The sequence below is a fragment of the Pezoporus occidentalis genome, unplaced genomic scaffold, assembly GCF_034315485.1.
Source record: "Pezoporus occidentalis ecotype Australia unplaced genomic scaffold, CSIRO_AGI_Poc_V1 ctg13, whole genome shotgun sequence".
Lineage (NCBI taxonomy): Eukaryota > Metazoa > Chordata > Aves > Psittaciformes > Psittacidae > Pezoporus > Pezoporus occidentalis.
Window position 1 is genome coordinate 3,521,783 of NW_026913103.1, and position 21,764 is coordinate 3,543,546.

The 21,764-nt window shown below is 36.3% G+C and overlaps 1 protein-coding gene across 25 annotated transcripts in view; it reads left to right on the top strand.

Moving 5' to 3' along the window:
* RIMS1 (regulating synaptic membrane exocytosis 1) overlaps positions 1-21,764 on the top strand; it is a 298,011-nt gene that overhangs the window by 221,782 nt on the left and 54,465 nt on the right. For 13 of the 25 annotated variants that reach the window (XM_062608169.1, XM_062608172.1, XM_062608177.1 and 10 more), the window contains 3 exons: positions 1,322-1,434; positions 6,773-6,802; positions 14,591-14,703. In XM_062608169.1, coding sequence (XP_062464153.1) covers positions 1,322-1,434; positions 6,773-6,802; positions 14,591-14,703 — 256 coding nt within the window. Of the gene's footprint in view, positions 1-1,321; positions 1,435-6,772; positions 6,803-14,284; positions 14,393-14,590; positions 14,704-21,764 lie in introns of those variants that run through there. The other 12 variants (XM_062608171.1, XM_062608174.1, XM_062608173.1 and 9 more) reach the window with 3 other exon arrangements.

Sequence of the window (21,764 nt, forward strand, 5' to 3'; positions counted from 1 at the left end):
CAGTGTGGTGTTGTACTTTCCTCAGCATACATGGCGCATTCATTCATTCTGACACTGTAGATGATCCTCTCTTCATGGTATTTACACTTCTCCCATATCCTATATGCCACCTATCTTCACCATCCAGATGGTATTTCTTGCTGTTGAACTTAAATAGTTATGCAATGTAACAGTAAAAAATTGGCTGTGTTTTGTCCATCCATTGTTGTGTTTTGTTCTGTATCCATACAAAATATATCAAAGTATTTTTCTTAAACAGAGTGCAGGAAATGGCATGCTGTTCACACAACACGCTCTGATCTTACAAGCTAAGAGAAACTCAGTTCATCACCATAGTGTGAAAGCAAACAGTATTTTGCACTTGCACAAATGTGTTACTTAAAATTTCAAATAATCTACTTGCAACCTTAGTGTAGTATATGAACAGTACTTACTCACTCACACAGTGAGTGTGATATTACTGTGACTGGCAAGGACATCTAATAGTAAGCTCTCTCTCTCAGCGGTCTGCTTCTTCTCGTCTTGGCTTTATTCTCTTAAACTTTTCCCCTAGTTGTTAGAGGTGGCCCTACTTATTTTAAATGCAAACTTACCAGTGTTCCAAAAGCGTTTGATGTGTTGCACTGAGATGCTGTATCTATGTATAGGAAATCAAGTAGCAGAGGTGTTCTGCAATACTGCTAACTAGAATTCAGACAAAGGGCTTTAGGATATTTACTTAGGTATGAGTATAAAAAATCTTGTACGTTCTTTGCGCACATACACACATGCACCCTCATCCCCAATGCCAAGGTCTTTTTCCTCCCTTTGAGTTCAGATTAAAACAACAGGTTGCCCTATGGGAATAGGTACTTGTTGTCCAGATCTTTGTGGCCTTGGGCAATTATTGCATCAGCACAAAAGGAATACAAAAGTTAATTAAAAATGGAGGTGGTAATTTGTATTGCCCTGTTCCAGTGCAGGAGAACATACATAAACTGTGAGTCATAAATGTTTTTAAAAATGCTTTTTCTTCAGTGGATTTTTACCAGTACTTTATTAAAATAAAATAAAATTAAATTAAAAAAAAAACAAAACCAAACAACAAACACATCAAAAGGAAGGAAAGTATTTTTTCCTTATTTGAAGGTAATTAGAGAAATAAAATGTGAGGCCTTCTAAGTTAACTAGGTATCTAGAGCTGAGTATATGTATATGGCATACACCAAATGTAAACTTACTTAAACCCATCTTCAATATATGCAACTTAATGTTTGAAATTCCAAATATAAACATTGTCTTAATTGAGGTTATTTTACTTTTATCTTAATTTCATTTGCAGAATACATCAACAAGGAAGTCCCACGCAGTCTCCTCCTGCAGACACATCCTTCAGCAGTCGCAGGGGAAGACAGCTACCACAAGTTCCAGTAAGAAGTGGCAGTATAGAGCAAGGTATCAAATAATGAGCTTATAATGACTCAAAACTCTTTGCTTTCTTACCTTTCTTTACTTAAAGTCTACTCTCATAACTATGCGTTCAATGCTATAATCCTACCAAAAAAGCAATAGCAGAAAATGGAAACAACTTTGTAGTCTGGGAAATCCAGTAGATCTTGACCGGTGAATTATTACACATGGTTTGATTGCCTTAATTTTCTAGTACCCTTTTTGTCTGTCTGCCTTAAAATTTCTGTTAGAATTGTGGTATTTTCCAACACATACCTAGTGTGTATTCAGATAAATCAGGCAAAAATTTTGACATTTTGTCAGTTTTGCTCATTTTGTGGTTTATATTAATTGTTGTGCATTGCTAACATAGATTAATATCATAAATCTGGTTTTCTTCTGGAGTTCGTAGTTCAGTGAGTAATGAATAAAAATATTCACCATAGGAAGTGTGAAAACACAAGTCATCAGCTCTTTCTTTCTTAAGAACAAACTGATCTGGCAAAGAGTGCTGCTCTTTTTTGAAAAAGATAATATACACTTAATGGTTGTGGAAGATTTATTACATACTAATATCAAATAAGTATGAATATTGAGGCTTCCTTTTCTAGCAGCACACTGCTAGAGCATGGTAAAATGAAATGGCACAATGGATAAATATTTACATGTTCAGGTTTACTTCTGTGTTTAAAAAGCCTTTTTTATCACCGACTATAAGCAAAAACTGAGACTGCCATATACTGCGAGAATTTCCTCTCTTTTGAAATTAAAGGAATGCGTCTAATGATGAAATACTGTAGTGCTTTTAGAACTGTTGACAGACCATTTTCTTAAACAGATGATGTTGCTGAACATGACCTTTTTATCATGATAGATTATCCATAAGGGTTTTTTTGTATGATGGTTTACATTAACATGCAATCAGCTTGCATTAATTTTATGGCTTTGAGCTGCGATGGCATACTAAACCTTCAACTAACACACATAAAAATGTATTCTTGTCTTATACATGTGTTTATTCTGAATGATGAATGTATCTAAATGATTAATATACTAATTCAAGTGGGTTGTATTAATTTTAAACTTTACATTCAAGTCCTCGCATTTTGTAGTGAATCTAGGATGGTCTGGATTATAAAAAAATTACAAACTGCATTTGCAGGTTCTATTTCTGCATAATAGTAAGTTGGGAGCTCTATAGGGAAATATAAGTAATAAATTTCAAATTTTGTTCATGTTTCTTCTGCAGTTTCAGAACTTGGTAGAATATAATGATGAATCAGCTTTTAACTTAAGTTGGCTTTTGTTTGAATATTTATCTGTCATCTTTCTGCTGTAATAACTGTTGTGTTAAGAATAAAATACTGATTTATCTTTAGTTAAAGACATTGGAAAAAATGGGAGGAAATTAAAAAATGAAAACTGAGCGAAGTCTAAAGCTTCTCAAGGTTTAGAAAGTTGATGGTATCGTGAAAAGCTGTATAGTAGTGCTGTTTCACTGAACTCCTCTTTACAGTTAGTGGTTCATATGTTTGCGTCTTATGTATAAAATGTGCAAATGGGATGCGACGTCTCATTTACTTTGTTCTTACATATCATACTGCCTGTGTCAATATGGCTGCATTATGGCACATGGAATCAAAGGCAAAAGAGATTCCTTCTCAGCGTAGTACTTTGGTGTTGTCAAAGTGACTGGCTTGTCCTTTTGAAGGGGAAGTTTTCTGATCTTACGTATGTTTAATACTTCGTTCAAGCTGAGAATATATTTGCAGAGAAATACATAATTAAATAGATTTTATAAAATATTTTAGATGGTTTTGGCAATATATGCAGAAATAAGTGACAGTATGTATAAACTTTATGCTACTGTAAGAAACTAAATCCTGTAATGACCACAGTATTTGCTCTGATTTGCAGTTTCAAATTTTAGTATGAGTTTCCTCTTTACAAATGAGTATCAGGGTCAAATGGAGTGGCTAGAAACAATCTGACCCTAATGTAGGCTTGAATCCAAAGCATATTGAGGTCTGGAAAAAATTTCCATTAACTGTGCATGGAACTGAATTGTGTCCTTAGTGATTTAAGTTCACAATCACTGTGGATATAGATGATGTCAAAATCTATTGCAGTATAAAAATGTTATAGGGAGCAATTCAAAATGCATTTTCTTCATTTATAAACAAAGCTACATTTTGGTGGTCAGAAGTGACATCCTGTGTTTCAAGGAAATTTTGTATGGTATCATTTTGTGAGGTATCATTTTTTATAGTAAAGTACTACTTTTTCTCTATACAACTTCTGTTACATCAGGAGGGTTGAATACACATCCAAATAAATACATCCATGGATCCGTGTCTGGTTTAGAAATAACAGTGATTTCTGTCAAAAGATTGAGTGTCTGTATGTCAAGACTGGGGGGGGGGTGTTGTATTTATTCTTTGTATATTCAGGAGGCACAGAAGAATCCATTCAACTAATTTTATTACTCTTCAAAGCTCACATTATGGAACAAATAAGAGTTAATGAAGGAGCAAGAGACTGGTAGTTGTTTTCATCTTGAGAAGCAGAGTGATATTTAACTCCTAATCTTTCATCTTTAGCTCTCATTTGTAAATTACAATATCCACACTCATAAGGCTTTTTGTAGGACTGACATTGCATCTCAGACATTCCATTTTCTCATTGTCAAGTTTAGAACTGAAAAAATGGTAGTGTCTACCAGATGATGTCTTAGTTACTGCTCTGGTTGGCAGTTTGAGGATCATAACAAGACAACTTGTGAGGAAAATAAGGTAGTTTTAAAAGGTGCATATCAGTAGACACACTTTATTAAACAAAACAAAACCCCAAACCAACTCATAGAAGGAACTCTTACAGAGAAGACCGAAGTAGTGATCCCTATTCCATTACAGAATTTGATTTAGTACCCTGTGAATATGTTCTAAAGAGAACAGCAGCTTTGTCTAGCTTTGGAGTGGGGAAGGGAGGTTTTCACGTGGGACATTTCTAAATAAATAATATTTTTAGCAACACTAGTACATGCAGGCTTTTTAAAGTGCTTACAGTTAAGATTGTAGGCTTCTGTAATCTTAAGTCAGCGTGATTTTAATTCCAGTGATATTCAAAGAAGTCATAGCTGTATTTCTTTCCTTTGCAACCCTGTCACCAGTATTTCTGAGAGCGCGAGACATCATGAGATGTTATTGTATCCAAAGGTCTTGAGATGCTTGGGTATTGAAAGTTATTGTGGTAAACGTGTGTCTGTGTTTATTATCAAAAAGTCACAATTCAGTAGTCATTACCCTAACACATGGTACTTAACAAGTGGTTTTGTTTTTGTTTTTGTTTTAATCGATAATTTTATAAAAAGATGTTTTGGCTTAATGATTAAAGCAGTGAAACTCTTAAGCCCTGGTAAGGACAATGGCCTGTTCTCAATGTCATCCTGTGCTGAGTTGCAAGAGATTTGCATCAGTGGTTTTTTTTTACTTGCATTGTGTTTGAGTGGAACTGTGAAAATCATTCAGAGGGGTGGGGATTCTGCATTGACATTGTCTTTTCAGTTGTTTAACAACTTTGCTATGTAGTTGCATGGGTTTTATACTTTTGTATAAAGCATTTCTATGATCTTTGTTCAGTCTTTCCTTTTTCACTGAAACTATCAAATATCACAGAATTCAATAGGTTTTGAGAGTGGGTCTCTATAGTTTTGTATAATGACTAATCATTGTGTTGATTAAGAAAATTAATACAGCCTGAAGATTCGCAGAATTTTTCTACACTCCTTTTTGGCCACATTACATAATGCTAGGGATAATGTTAGGAAATCTAGCGTTTCAACGTACTGTTGAAATTTAGGGTTCGGTGAGATAAATGTGCAATGATTGTAGTATAGAAATGATCTTTAAGAGCTAATGCATGCAAAACAGGTCTTTCTCCCTGCATCTGCTTCTGTTTGGCTCTTCACAGCATGATTTCTTTTTCATAACTTCGACAGTGTGGTTTCATGTTTCAAAACTCCTATAATGAGGATAAGGTTTGTAATAATCAGCGTCTATTTACATATAAAGATCATTTATAAACCTAACTGAAGTAGTGTGGTTGTGTGTGTTTCCAGTGGCATCTGTTAACAATAGGCCTTAAGCAGTGACCTTTAGAAAAGCAAAATTGTGACCAGAATTAAATGTTGCTGTAAGCTCATGTTAGAAAAAGCTGCATAAGGTTTGTACAGAGCTCGTAGGCAGGATGAAGTGAACGTGTGCATGTGTGCTTCTGTTTTGTGAGGGAAAGCTGCAAAGACTCCACTGATACTGAATGGGGGTTACTTATATAAAGTTCATGTGTATAATATACATACAAGTCTTTAATGGTAGTCACATCCTACAAGCATGAAGTATTTTGATATTCAGTGTTTCATTTTAACAAATAATAATCAGAATTTTGTACAGAAAATCAGTATGTTGTCAAACAATACATTTGAGCTGCAAATACATTTTTATGTTTAACCAACTTAAGATCCTAAAAAAAAATAGTAGCTAGTCAAAATCATTCTGTCTGTATGTACTTGACCTTTGAAATGTCATTGCAGTGAGAGTGTTGCTTGAGTAGTGGTAAAAGATCAAACCCTTTCAGTTAAAACCTTTTTTCAGATCCATCAGTATAAAACTTGACTGGCAGAAGAAAAAAAGTCATTTCAATTTTAGCTTTTAGACATTTAGCACTGTTTGTTTTGTCTTCATATTTGTGGTTTTAATTTGAAATTATTAGGTGGCACTACATATGTTGAGGCAGCTTGTGGAATCTTTGCTCACGCTGGAGAGTATTTTTTCTCAGCATTGCTAACTGAGATGCATGTAAAGGAGTGCAAGCTTCATAATCTTTTATGCTTTCCTTAAACACTGATTTTCAATAATCCAATGGTTATTGAGTATTATAGATTTTAGTTAACAGAAAATGAATTTATAACACTTATTATTGCAGAAAAGGCTTCAGAATCTAAAACAGGGCTATGTGTTTCATGAGTGTAAGTGATACTTAAAGGAATTTTAAGGGTTTTATGTCATTCATAAATTTGAGTATGACAATACTGCTCGAGCAGAACACTTAAAGAGTCCACAATCTGGTTCTCAGTAATTTCATTCTTCCTCTTAATTTTAAAGAAAAAGTCATAGGCTTTATTATTTGTCATGGTTTATCATTTTAATTTTCTACATTACTTTTACATATGCTGGAGTACTGCCTACTGTACATGCCATTATCACTTGTAACACATTTCTTTATCTAACTTTAAATTTGCTGATTTCTTTTTCTGTTTCCATCATTCCGTGCATTTAATTCATTGAAGAGCAAGAGACTTTTAACTCATCCACAACAGGTAAATATTTATGTAATTTTTTACAAATGTTTGGCAACTGTTGATACTGGCTTTTCCCTCAGTATAGTCCGTGTCCCTATAGAGTATTTAGTTAACAGTGTTTAACAGGTGGGAAGGTTGTTTCTCAAGTATCTGTATGCTATCTAATGCCCCTCTTTAGAATCAAAAAATATTTTCACTTGTGATTTCTAATTTTACTGTTGAAATGCAATATACTGGATTTAGCAGGAGTAGTCATGGTATTTTACATGGCTCAGAAGGTGCTCAATTGAGTCAAAGTTCGCACAAAGATTAAAATTTTACCTAAACTCTTTTTGCTTTCTGTACAACATCTGCTTCTAAGAGTGCAGCCATGGCTCTTGGCGTCTCTGAAGGATGTTTCATAGGTCTGGACTTAGAAATAGTTGAAGGTAATGATGGCCAGAAACTATCCTTCTTATGCAGAGAGATTCTGAAGAATGAGATGTGTTTTATTTGCATAAGCCCTTGACAGTCAGAAAATTCATGTTATAGGGCAGGTTTCTAGGGGCGGACATTCAGTGCTCACCTCCTAGGAATTCTGCGTGTCTGTACTGATACCGGTGAATCAGTGAGTTCAAACAACAGGTATTGAAGGCTGTACCACAAAGTGAAAAGCATAGTCTGTCATGGCCCTGTCAAGGCAACATTCCAGAGGAGCCCTATTTTTTTTTTTTTTGAAAGCTTGGAGAGAAAAAAAGAAAAACAAAAACAAGAAAAGAGTTCTTTTAATCGTTTTAATGTTAACAACAAAATACAATGCTGCATAAACATTAATAGCACAGATTAACCTTCTCTGACCTTTAGTTCTGAGTCCAGCAGATCTTGGGAGATTCTGGTCTGAATACAGCTTTGGTGGGTCAAAGCCAAACTGTGAGTTGAACTTGAATCAGAATTATTTCTTACAACCTCTTTACTTTCTGAAAGGGTGAATCCCACTGACACATTAATGCTTGCTTAGGTAAAAATACAGCAGGTGTTCCAGTAGCTATGAATTCCAGCAGTCATGGTAATACTCAGGAATATGTTTTTAAAAAAAAGATGAAAAAGAAATAATATTTAACTTTAGCAATTACAGGTTATTTTATAGTGTTGAGAATGTCCTATGAAATATCTTAAGCTAAGTGTTAAGAATGGTTGATTTTACAAATTATTTCTGTCATTTTTTGCTTTCTTCAGTATGTGTATTTCTCTGAAACAGAACAATACAAATCAGTCATGTCAGTTTGTTGTTTATGTCTTTCTGAAGTTTACAAACCTTGCTGTGTGGCTTGGACTGCTGTGGATATTTCATTGTTTCGAACAGTTGACTTTATGCAGATAAATTAGACCATGCCAGTAACAGGTTTGTAAAAGAGCTTGTTTCCATGAGATTTAGGTGGATCTGGCCTAAGATCTGGGAGTGCATAAAGCATAGCGGGATCTTTACACACATAGATTCCTCTGCCTCAAGTAAGCTGAATGCAGATGCAGCCTGGAAGCAGGAAAGAGCTGGGCAAAAGAAGAGGAGCAGGAAGGAGGAAAGTGCTGGCATCTCTGTTTGGATCATTCTTGAAACTTTTTGAGGGAGAACTGAGTGTTGCAGCAGCCAGAACAGATTTTTATATTGGCTTATCTTCCTTCTAGAGCGAGTTATAAGACTCAAGATGGCCACTGTGCCTCTGGGTGTACTGGGAGATCCCAGCTGGGAGAGCCAAGCTCATTTCCCAGCTTGGCAGTCATTTCTCAGCTCTGATTTGTGAGGACCTTCAGAGCAGTATCCCATCTCATGGAGAAGAAACCCATGCACACAAGCTGAAAGGAGCCACAGCTCATTCTAGTCAGGTACAGGGACCAGAGCTGCAGAGCAGCCTTCAGAGCAGCTTCAGAGCCCATCTCCCTCACTATCTGCATATTGCCTATAGGTACCTTTGAAAGTCATATATGCAAAGAACCAAGTTCTTTATCTTAGCAACAATTTGATTTTTCAGTGTTACTGAAAAAACATTAATCTGCTCATGATTTCAATTTTTTGTGTGTTTTTTACATTTCACAGTAGAGTTTGCTGTGGATTTTTAGTCATGAAACCTACCACACGGATATTTTGTGTGTGCATATTGCAAAACTCATCCTGAAGGATGAAAAGAAATAACCTGGAGACTCTGTATTATTTCTGCAATGCTTCATCCTGGTCCAGCACAAGTGTGAGATCTTTCTGCTGTGCCACACAGCCAGCTCTCCAGTGAGTGTTCTCCTCCTTGCTTACTTCCCTTGTCCACTGCCGTAGGGGATTTTCTCATCCAAATCTCACCACTGCTGTATTTCCCTGCCTTTGTTCTGGATGCTACTTCTGCCTAGTTTCTTCAGTATCTTCCACTTCTCACTTCCTCAAACGAGATATTTGTGCCATTCCCTGTTGCCCTGCCAGAACCTGCTCCTTGTGTCCCAGAAACATTGTTATGATGTAATAGTTTTTATGAGACAAATTTTCATTTCAACTTACTTTTCAGTAGTTTCCTTGTATAAGCAAATATTTTTGTCATTTTAGACTTCTAGACCTCTTCCCTTAAAGTCTGCAGCTTAAAGGATGTGTGATCTGCTGGTAGGTGTTACAGCTATCTGAAATCTTGATGCTAATTTCTTCTTGTTTTGTAGCTTACTCCAACTTATAATAATGCAAGTAAGACTTTGAGGATTCCCACATTGTACTGTTTACCTACTCCTCCTTGTGTGTCTTGACCATCTTGAATGGAAACGTGCATCAAGAGCAAATTCTGTGTTAGTTGCAGACTTCACCATGACAGAAAATGGTACAGCCAGTGCCAAGACATCTGTAGGTTTTCTGTAGTCTAGGAAAAACCAATATGGTTATCAGTTTTCATCACAGGTCAGGTAATGTCACTAGTCATTCTGGCATTAGCCCATACTTGGATTTGAGCAAGAATGTTATTTTAGAAAGGTATTATCACTTAATGGCTTCAAGAAATGGAAAATTGTTCTTCTGCTTAACCACCTGACTTTTAAAACATATGTCTTGTTACTTATCTGAATTTAATCTAAGTTCATAGCTACTGGGCATTATTGTACCTCTATCTGCTAAATTGAAGAGCCTTCTACTATTAGAAATCATCCCATGTGTAAATAATTATGGACCCAAATCAAGCCACATATCTCCTTTCTTTTTAAGATTGCAAGACTGCATCCCGGACTTCATACAATTCTTATGATTTCTCTCTGAATCCTTTTCACCAGCAGTATGCTTGGAATGATAATATTCCTAAAATATCAGAATCCACTGACCTTAGCTAAATTGAGTATCTTCCAGTTTCCATGTTTATTTTTGATGTCCTAAAACTCCCTGTCTCTGTATGGCTCCTCACCCACCCTGAGGCAGCACCAGCTGGTCAGTGACATAGAGGGCAACACCCCCTCCTTGTCTCCTCTGCCTGTCCTTCCTAAAGAGCCTGCATCCTTCCATTCCAACACTCCAGTTACAGGAGTTATCCTGCTACATCTCTGTGATGCCAGTAAGATTGTAGCCTTTCAGGTGCATGCACATCTCTTGCTTATTACCCATGCTACATGTGATTGCATAGAGGCATATAACTTGGGCCCCTGATGAAGCAAAATAATAAACAAAGTAATAGCTAAGGGAATTTTGGTTTGTTGGATGGAAGACCATTCAGAACTACATTGGGCAGTTAATTCTGGTAGCTTGGGGAGGTGGTTTAACCAAAGCCAGCACTAGCTGCTTGCACACTCCAGCCTCTGTGGTGGGATGGAGTAGAGATTTGGAAGATCAGTAATGAGTAAAATCTCATGAGCTAAGATAAAGACAGCTTGATAAGTAAAAGGAAAAAATGAAAGGGGGGGGGGGAAGCCAAACAAACAAAGAAATGCAAAGGCATTCACTCACCATCTCCCATCAGTAGACCAATGCCCGGCCAGTCTCTGAGCAATGGCTACCTTGAAAGACTACCCCCAGCTGTATTGCTGAAAATGATGCTGTATGGTATGGAACGTCCCTTTGGTCAGTTGGAGCTCGCTGTGAAAGCTTCCCCTTCTAATCTCCAGCCTACTTGCATGGGGAGTGCGGAGAAAAGGGGTGTCAGGGCAGTGCGGCATGAGAAGCAGAGGTGGCCTTGATGCTGTGTAAACACTGCCCAGCAATCACTAAAACATCAGTGTTTTATCAGCACTGTTTTAGCCCAAAATCTGAAACTCAACACCATACGTGGTGCTGTGAAGAAAACTGCCTCTGTCCCAGACAGACCCAGTGCACCTGACAAGAGTCAGACCCATTTATAAATACATTAATGGAACTGAAAGATAACATTTTGAATTCCATGCATATGTCTGTCTTTACTCTCCCGCATGGCTTGATTGTTGATGTAAATCATTGTTGTACAACCTTCATATTTTTTTAGTAGCAGTAAAAGATTTAGCTCTAAACTTGCACCCCTTATCTAAGCAATCTGCTCAAAGAGTTCTTTTCTTTCAATTACTACTTATGCTGATTGACCTCACATCTGAATCAGTAGCTCTTGAAAAGATTAGAGCTCTTTAAAGTGCAGCTTCTGACACCAAAGGGAGTAACGTATATGCAACTGCTACTGATGGTAGTTATAACATTAATTTGAGACACTTATGTTAAATCTCCATATTTTGAATTCTAGGGCCACTGTAGAATTTAAAGGTCTTGGGGTTACAGTGCTTTGATCTGTAAATTACTGTGTAGTGCTACCCCTCAAGCTCCAGGAAAAGTGCTCTGTAAATACGGATGTCCTAAAAGAAAGTAGATCCATATGTTTCTAAGAGGCAGGTTAAGATTTTGAAGAACTGTTGATGTCAAATTTTCGTTACCTGTGGTAACTAGCTGTGTTCCAAGAAAGTAATGTGATTGTATGGTGGTGTTACCTATGGTTGTTAAAGCTTCTGCTAATGTGCTCTTGTGTTAGAGTTGTTTTTTTTCTGCTTCTTGTGATTAACATGTAAAGACTAAACTAAGATTTTCCTTCAGATAAAACTGATCAGGCAGATGAAATTTTCTATCCGAGAACTAAGCTAGATACAACATTTCTCAGATGTGTATGATAAACAAAGATGGAAAGAACAGTTGTATTTTCTAGACCAGACTTACGTTTCACACAGTTGCTTGCTTAGAAATACACTGACATGTAATTGATACTATATTACACTTGACACCATGAAGAGAGCCAATTTTGCCCATTAGAGAATTTAGATTAACTTCACAGTCCTCATTAATTGTTCCCATTTTATATAATGATATCTAATAATGAAAACCAGAACACGAGTGAGTTGTTAAGGTTAAGGATTTAAACATAACAAAATCAAGAATTACAGAGTTAAGGTTGAATATTTACCCAACCTGGACTGTGGTAATTTTCACCTATAGTCTCTGAAATAGCATCTCATTTAGTGGTAGAATATTCTTTCTCAGGTATTGTAAATAATGCAGAGTAAAATTATAGCATGTAAGTGTAAATGTACAGTTGACAGGGTGAAGCACCTAAAAGTCACACAATGAAATGGTTATTTTTTAGAGTAACTGTAATCTGTGTACCATAGACACACAGGGCTAAATTTTTAAAGGGGTCTCAATTTTCCCTCTGATTTTATATCCTCAGTCTATTTCATGCACGTATGATAGGATTAAGATAGCTGAGTTTATTACTTCAGTCGCTAATTGGTATATCTTAATCCTTTCATATCTATCCTTAAAATGAGGCCATCTTTAAAAGTTTCTCCTAAAGTGCTCAATTTTGCCTTCAGATACCTCCATGCAACTTCCATTGAAGTAATTGGAGCTGTGCCCGCATATCTGATGGTGGAACTGGACTCATTGAAATTAAGGTACACATTTACTGGCATAATTAGTCATCTGGAATGATCGCTGGGCCCAGACTGACATACTGCTTGTGCAGAATTTCCTAGAGTGGATTCTCTGCACGTGGGAGATTGAAGATTAGCGTGATGTTCATTTTGTGCCTTAAATTTGTAGTTGTAGCAGAATTTTACTGTAATTTAACATATTAATTTTCCTATTTTTAAATAAGAAATATGGAAGGAGGACATGAAAAGAGCATATTTTTCACGATGATGTCTTTGTACATTTTTTCATACCAAACGAGTAGGCACACATTCCATCATTTCTACAAACACGTTACAGAGTATGTGCATGCACAGTTGTGCTTTGTGGAGTAGCATGTAGTTTAAAATATCCAACCCTAGTACACTGGTTTTGGGTTTTTTTTTGAGGAGTGTGGGGTGGGGTCTTTTAACTTGCAAAGCACAGAGGGAAAAATAGGTGTGTAAAGAATCCCACAGTTACCTAACAGCAAAAAAAACCCACATATGAGAACTTTAGTACCTCATGATCCACAATATATACGGTATAATAGAGCACTTATTTTCCACTAATTTGAAATTCTCTGTGTTTTGTGACTGAGAATTGCTTCCATGCAGCTTTTAGATCGGTGTCTCTCTCCTGTCTGGTCTGGGGAGGGGCTGTTTACAAAAATCTTGACTTTTAAAACTAACGGGTTTGGAGGGAGTTGTATAAATCCGTGGCTGCCCCTAAAGCAGAAGACTTTGTGGAAGTTTTCCCAAAGGAAGTGCCAGTCTTGAATTTGTGACCTGTTGTGGTTGAACCCAGGACATGACCCCACAAAAAATTCCACCTGAAAGAAGTTGTTCTGGGATGTTATAACCTGTTAAAGCACAATAAAACTGGCGAGTACTCATGTGATTTAGAAAAGCTACAGATGAATATTTGGGTTGAGTTCTAGAACTATTAAAAAGTGCCAGTTTTCAAGGTATTGGTTTTATTTGGTATTTCTTTGCATTTATAGGGCTACCCAAGTTTAAGAATGGCAGAATATGTAGTTCCCTATGAAAATTATCCATTACCACAAAGGTTGAATTTATTTTATGGAAGCCTTAGCCCACGGGCTTTCACACCACTCTTTCTGTTAGTGCGAGATCATCTTCTTGTGGCAAGTGCAGCTAATATTAATTGCCATAACTTGTTCAAATTGAAGATGCTCTTTATAACACCACAATTTGTGGAAGGTTTAAGATTTGATTTCTTTTTTTCTAAACAAACACTCTCATAGGGGAGTTGAAAGCACAAGAACAAATAATTTGTTCAAAATAGAGCATTAGAGAGCAAAGTAGTGCTTTTAGAGGACTTTCTGTAAAAAAAAAAAAAGCAAAACTAAACAAAAAATTACTGTATTTTTTTACTATGACTGGTTGAATGGAGAAATTATTCCTTTCAAATAATCTTTGGCTATGGTAATCAGTTATGTTTTAACATAGTAGTAGTAGTAGTTAATTACTTTAAAAATAAATTTTAATACCTGTTTAATGCATTAATTCTTAGTATGCTACTGTAATATTTTCTACATTTAAGCAAATACATGGTTAGATGATAGTGGCTTTATGTCCCCTGCATCCAGAATACTGAACAGGTTTATAATTCAGCCTATCACGGAAATTCTTTCACTTTTTTCATATTTATTGCACCAGCTTTATTATGTATAGGAAATTGGGATTTCTATCCATTTTCAGGTAAAGACTCTTGCAACGGAAGAGATTGATTTCTTGACATTAGTGTTCCTTTGTTCTATGTTTACACCCTGCTTGTCCTATGTTTGTACATTTCTTTGTTTCGTTGAGATGGAAATAGGCTAAAATTATTGCTAAACCGTTTGTTTTTCCAAAAAGGTTTCACTATTTTTAATTGATTTTCATTGTGTGTTTTTGCAGCAAGCTTAGTAGTGGAGGAGCGAACGAGACAGATGAAAATGAAAGTGCACCGTTATAATCAGACATCAGGGTCTGGTTCTAGTCAAGAATATGAGCGTGAGCAATATACCAAGGTAAAGTCAGTAGTATTGAAATGATGCTTTGGCTTGAAAATTGAAGGCATAAACCTGTTTATTCAAAGTATTATTTAACACTCAAGAACACGATGTTGTAAAGCCTAACAGGAATGTCTTTGAGCAACAGCTTTTCAGCATTGCTTTTACCCCCATCTGATGTGCATTAGACTTAGTCTTTGTAAGGAGACTTAGGTCTTCATCACCTAAAATGAATCTGCAAAAAACCAGAACGCTTCAAAACAAATTCAGGGAAGAAAGGTCCTTCAACAGTTGTTAAACAAAGCCATGTCTCCTCTAGTTTAGGAAGACCATGGACTGCAAATCCCTGGAGGCTGAAAAAGTGGGCCATGGAAATACCATGCTATATTGATCCCACTCGTTATTTCTTTTCTTCCCTTGCTATGTCTGAAGTGTAGAGTGCTAAGCAGTATTAGATCCAATCCCATATAGCTGTTCTCATATATGTATAATTTTTTTTATCCTAAAAATATCACAGATAAAATATTTAATATCTTGAAATGCATACTGATTACTTTCATCTCCTTTTGTAATAAAAGTGTAAAGATTTCCTCTGATAATTAAGTGCACATGAAATTAAATTATGTAGAGAGACCTTTTTTTTTTTTTCCTTGATAATGCTAAAATGATCTCCTGCAACCTTGTAAGTTTAAAACTACAGGATTCTGAGCAAACTGTGCAAATGTCTCACACATCTGCACTGCCACTTCCAAATCAAGATGTGAGAGGCTGGAGTGGAACTTTCTGCCAAAGATGTTTTGCTTTGTGATGCCGAACAGAGAGGAAACATTTGCAGGAGTCAGGAGGGAAATGTTTGATTAGATGTTTTCTCCTAGAAATACAGCACTGTGTTGGTGTAGACAACGTAAACGGCAGAGACAACAGCAGTGGTAACACAGTCATGGAGGCAATATTCCTGCAATTATCTTCTTCCAGTGCCATTCAGATTAAAGTGATTTCAGTGGGTGACCATAGGACGGCAGTATGACTGTAAAAGTTCACACTGAAAAATTTAAGGCACATGTAGCAACTGTATGCATTAAAAATAAGGTCTCAGAATAACAGTAGTTGGGAGATAAACACAGCTTTTATTAATTTAGACTTTCATGCTTCGCTAGCCACATTTCAAAGGTTTTCTTCACATCAGTGAATACTAAACACTTGTACTTTTATTTCTACAACTTAAAAGAGACAAACTTTCCATTTATGAACCAGTGCCATACAGAAAACAGCAACCTTTGTCAAGCTCTCCGCAGCTGCAGACATCAGAACACTCCCGGCATTTATCGCTGTAGCACAAGCACCGGACTTTCTGTCCCCTGGGTCACTTCTCTGTGTTCCCAAAATTGGTGCATGCTCCTGGAGGCACAAATTAAAATAATAAATAAGTGAGGTACTCAGCAGAATCAAAATCAGGTATTTACTTATGAGTGGGTAAATAGACAATTTGGCATCTGACATATCTAACTGATTTGAAAGATTTGTTCAAAAGGTTTTTACAGTTAAATGTAGAAACAACTTTAATAAAGTTGTTTCGAAACCACTCCACTGTGAACATAGAACTTAAATGAACAGTTCTCAAAGGGAAGAGAAATAAGAGAAACAAGGCTTTGTGTCCTCAGTTGCCAAATTGTGGCATATTGGGTTTAAAATAAAAACACAATTGGGATGGAAATTTTCAGTGAGATAATATGTCAGAAGCCAGAATTTGTATAATAATTAGAACAACTCATTTGGTACTGGGTTTGTTGTTATCTTCACAAGAGGTCAACTCAGGACAAGAGGGTGAGAGGCAGTGTGTCTCTGAGGTACTTCCCAACCAGTTGATATGTGAAAAATCATAGTACAAATAGGTCTGATAAAGTTTGCAGGAAAAAGAGGTAATGTGCAATCTGAGGACTTTGGCCAGGATAACCAAACATACACCTTTGTTCATAGCTCAAGGCCAGTTGTTTGCTTTGGATTAACTGTGCTTACAGAGAGGTCTAAATGTTTGTATTTTTTCATTTTGAAGCAATTATTTTTTTAAACCTCAGTCTCTAATATTTGTCATAAGCATTATTTTCTTTATTGGGTTAATGCAGATCCAATGTACAGTTAAATAGTTGTTGGAAAACATCAACTTGCAATGTTACAAATTTCTTTCATCCTCTAGTACCCTAAGTTTTCTACTATGTGTTTGGTTTTAAGAGATATGTGGAAATTAAAATTGAAGTCACGGCCTGATGAGTTCTAAGTGGAAAGAACTCTGTTGGAAATTGTTATATTCAGATTTATTTTGTTTTTAAGTATGACCACAACTTTGTGGAAGAAAATTCTCTGTGTGCTGTTACAAGAAAAATGTTTTCAGAGTACCCAGTGTTCTGGCAGACATGTGCTGCTTTCCGTGCTATGATAGTAGTAAGGAGAATAAATTAGTTGTCCTGAACCTTAATTCAAAAACTCTTTAACTTTTCATGTTTTTCTGCATGATAAAGGTGCAGTCCTAGATAGGATGGTCCAACATAATAATAAATAAGTGCTGAGAACAAATTGTGTTAGCACATTTTAACACTCTGTACTATATTCAGTGGTGTAGCTGATTCATATCATTGTGGTGACAGCCTCCACTTTAAAAATGTTACTAAAGCAGCCCTTGTACTGCTGACTTTTTTTACCCTCAGAAGATGCTGAAAGAGACAAGAAAATAAACCAGACAGATGACGATTTAGACAGCTCTAACAAAAAATGTAGTAAATCATATCAGGTGGCACACTAAAGCTAATGACTGAGATTTCTAAGGACTTAAGAATATACCTAATTTCTGTGCCCAAAATCTGAGAAAAGTCTTTGAAAGCAAAACTTACTTTAAATTAGAAAGAAAATACGTTCAGTAGTCTAATAGACATTCTGGAATAGAGAGAAAGAAATATTAAATGACTTAAAGAAACGGCAATTGCCAGCAGAGTTTGTCCCACTTTAACAGAAATGCTTCGTTTCCTACTGCTTCAGAAAATAAGTATTTATATTTACAAGAGAAAATACACTGTTCTGCACATTGAGAAAATCCTCCCTTCTAGTTTTCAAAACAGTCCTCTCACACAGATTTAGTTTTTCTACTACGTGCAAAATTCTCTAGACCTTTCAAAATTTTCCTGCAGTATGGACCAGATCTCTTGCAATAGTTGATTATGTGTATGCAGACTTAATGCCTTGAATTTGAATGTTTTTCCTCTTTTATTGAAACAAGCCTTTGTCTTTTTCAGAGGGATTGTAACAGGGCCTTTGCAATTTCTGGTGCATTTCTTCCATCTTTGTAATTTCTCCTATTCAGTTTCTCAAGCTTTTGTGTCAGTAAGCAAGTACTAGTTTTTCAAGCATGCACCATGCAAGTTAGTGTGTAAACATTTTTAAACATCTGTGCTTTAAACATCCATTATTGGATTTTGAATAGGTAACTGCCTGCTGTACAACATCTGTGTAGGTCTTGATGGCTGTCCCATCCTCATTGTTTTGAGACATTCACAGAGCTCACATCCTTAATTCCTTCAGTTCCACTGGAAGGGCTCCATAGTTCATGTGAAACAGTTAGATTTGAAAAAGTTAAATGGTAAATAAACAATTATAACAAAAACCAAACCAACAACAAAAAAAAAAAAACACAAAAATCCAGAAGACCAAACCCTCTGTGGATTTGTCAGAACAGTTTAAACAAGACCTTTAAACATCTGTTTAACTTCTTTCTAAGGCTGTAGTGGCTATTATGCACATATTTGTGCTGTTTCAGTGTTTGAGAGAATCAAAACACTTTGGTAGCATAATTCTGGTTTTGCGTAGATATAAATTATAGTATATCTTAATTAGGATCTTAATTCAAAATAGTAAGTTTTTTATTCCAGATTCTATGCACGCACACAGCACAAACACTGCGCTGCCGCTGCTCCAGTTTTCCAGGGAATGTGCAACACATTTTTTTGGAAGGTCTGTTAACTCAAGAGAGCTACTGATCACAGCACTGTAGTACGTACTTAAAAGGACATAAATCTATATTTAGATGCCCTTCTGACTCAGTTAAGAGTGTATGGGATTGGAAAGCATTTAGCATACAAGAGTTATCATTGCATTAGTTCAGTGGCACTCTGTGGATTTAACTTGATCATTAATGTTTACAAGGAGGGACTGGATAGGAGACTCAGGATGACAGGAGGCTGGCTGTGTTCAGTTTTATGCTATACTGGGCAAAGCACTTACGGCTATGTATAGGGAATGCTCTTGGACATTGATGTGATGAGTATCCCCTTCTTTTGATCCCCCTTCATCCACCTTCAAGAAAAAAATTACCATATATCCTATTGATATGACAGTTTCTTCAGTACTGGTAGGATTTCACAAAATTCAGTGAGGCCCATTCAGTTCTATGAGGTCCATTCGTTCATCTTGTGGGCTTCACTGCAGTTTTCCCATGGTTTGACTTGCTTATTTTCATGTTCCCTAAGAGGAAGCTGAGTGGTGTTCACAGTAGTTGAGTTGGATACAATTGTGGGAAGGATTACTTAGAGTGGTGCTTACAGGGCTCTGGACCATCACATGAGCTGCTCCTAAGACGCATACCCAGATGCTGGTAGGAGTCAAAGATGAGACCTGGACACACCAAGGGGCCTATGCTGGGCTGTGAACCCTGGCAGCATTTGGAAGAACCCTGTGTGAGCACTTGTAAAACTCAAGGTGATTTGTGCATGATTCAGCGTTTCCTGACAAAATTCCTTGTTAGAGTAGTGTTCCTCAAAATGTAGCTGTAATCTCAAGACTTGAATAAGTCTCTTAATGAATCTAGCACTGAATGTTTCTGGTCTGGATTCTCTTTATTTTAATCCCCATTTAATTTTATCATTTAATTTCCAAATTTTAAGCACTTAATGAGGCACATATTTGCAGAGGTTAGTCACCCGAGGCTTTTTTTTCATAGTCAAAGGAGGGGACACTGCTTCAGTTTTCAAAGTTCCGAACTGTTGTATTCAACATGGTTTTAGGAGATAAATCTAGAAATAGAAATGCTTATCGAAGAGAATATAATTATAACAGACTACTAAATTACTTCTACAATATGCTTTATAGTCAGTAAAATTGCTAACATTGTTAGTCATTGAGTAACTGTAAAAGTATTTATGAAGTGCAGTCATTTGATTCACATCTGTCCTCTTTTCACTGGCATTAACACATCTGCAGTCCATCATACCTTTTTTTTCCTCCTTTTACTGGCATAGAAGCAGCAGCTCCACAGGTGGTAAAGTGATTGGAAGAACTATATTTCAGCTGTTTATATTTGAGATAGTTACATTCAAATTTCTGTCTCTGTAATGCAGAAGCAGACAGTGCAGATAGTTTGGACATCTGAAGCTAGCTGCTATTAATGTTTAAAAAACCAGACCTACTCTTTAGTAATTGCTGTCAAAGACACTGCAAACTTCAACAACTCTCCTAATGTGGCAAATAATGCACAGAAATGTTACATAAGCTTTAACTCTGAAAGATACAGAGCTGAAAAAGAAGTGATTGCACTAAAATTTCACTTTCTTTTCAAGCTTCAAAATTATACAATATATAAATATTATGTGACAGGGAAATATAAATTATATATATAATATATATACTATATAATAACAGGACAAATACATGCAGAGTTATGAAGAATAGTAGTTTTCAATATGAGCAGAACTGTACCATATATACTTTTGAGCCCAGTTGGAAACCTTCAGGCATTTCTTTAATGCAGATACCAAATAAGTGGATCTTAGCCCATGATATTTTTCTTCTGATAGGTTAAGGCTTATTGCAACAGTAAAATGTTCTTCTTTTAATGATCTCTGCATTGTGGAAGAGTGGTATTTACTTCCCTCTGTATTTGAGGGGAAAAAAAAGGTAACTTCAAAATTGCTTTCGTTTTGTTCATCTGTTCCCTGAGATGACTGATTATCAGGCTGGACTGAAAAGCGGTAGGTAGGGAATAACTAGGAGAAGTTGTATGTCTTCTATAGAGGACAGCAAATTCAATAGAAGCAGCAGCTGTAGGGAGGAAGAGCTAAACCTGGAAGAAGTAGTAGTAAAATATAAGCACTGTAGCACTTAGCATTAACTTTCAGCATCACCACTTCTTATGCTGATCGCTATTTCTGTGAAGGGAAGAGTTTTCAGTTTCTTGGGAATCACAACCTTGGCATACAGTATAACGGGATAGTAAAAGCTCAATGTTGCCATGAAAATCTCATTTAGAAAGGGATTCTCCATGCTTTATGCAGCAACTCTGTGACTGGAATACCAAGACAAGTAGAGCTGGTAAGAATTAGGGTACTTTGTGTTTCCATTTTGGAGAGGTTTATTTTGCAGTCTGAAAGAGTGCAAACAGCAGAGTTATTTAACAGAGTCTACAAGTCATTTCCAGAAGTTTATCTGAATGAACTTATAAGCGTAGTCTCACCTTAACCCCACTGGTCATTCATATTCAGAGAGTCACACCAAGTCACTTGGAAAGAAAATCTGCTTGCTGTAATTGAAAATATTTTTAAATATTAGAGCTCTTGAGTCCTCTGTGTTACCCACTTCATTAAATCAGTGTTCTGCTGCATCTGTTTCCACATCAGTGCCCGTTGGGCATGTTATTTGAGCTCAAAGTCATCATGCTGCAACCTATTCTGAAATCATCTGGAGAGTTTCATTTAGTATTTGAAGCTGAAAATTTACGTTTAGTAACCCAGAGCTTTCTCTCCCTCATGTTTTTATTTAGTCAGCCAGTGCAAGCCCCTCGCAGGGAAGGTATTACTAAGAGTTACCTCAATACACACTCCTCAGGTCAAACCCACAATTTTTTATTCATAAATTGGTTTGTGAATTTAATCTTGGCATATGCCATCCAGGAGCTATGAGTAACCCTGACACACATGTTGAGACACTAAACTTGTATAGCCTCCATTTCTCCTACAGATTTCTATATTTACAGTCAATGCTTAGTATTCTATTTATTCCCTCCTCTACCTTTGTTAACTTTCTCATCTTATCTTAAATGG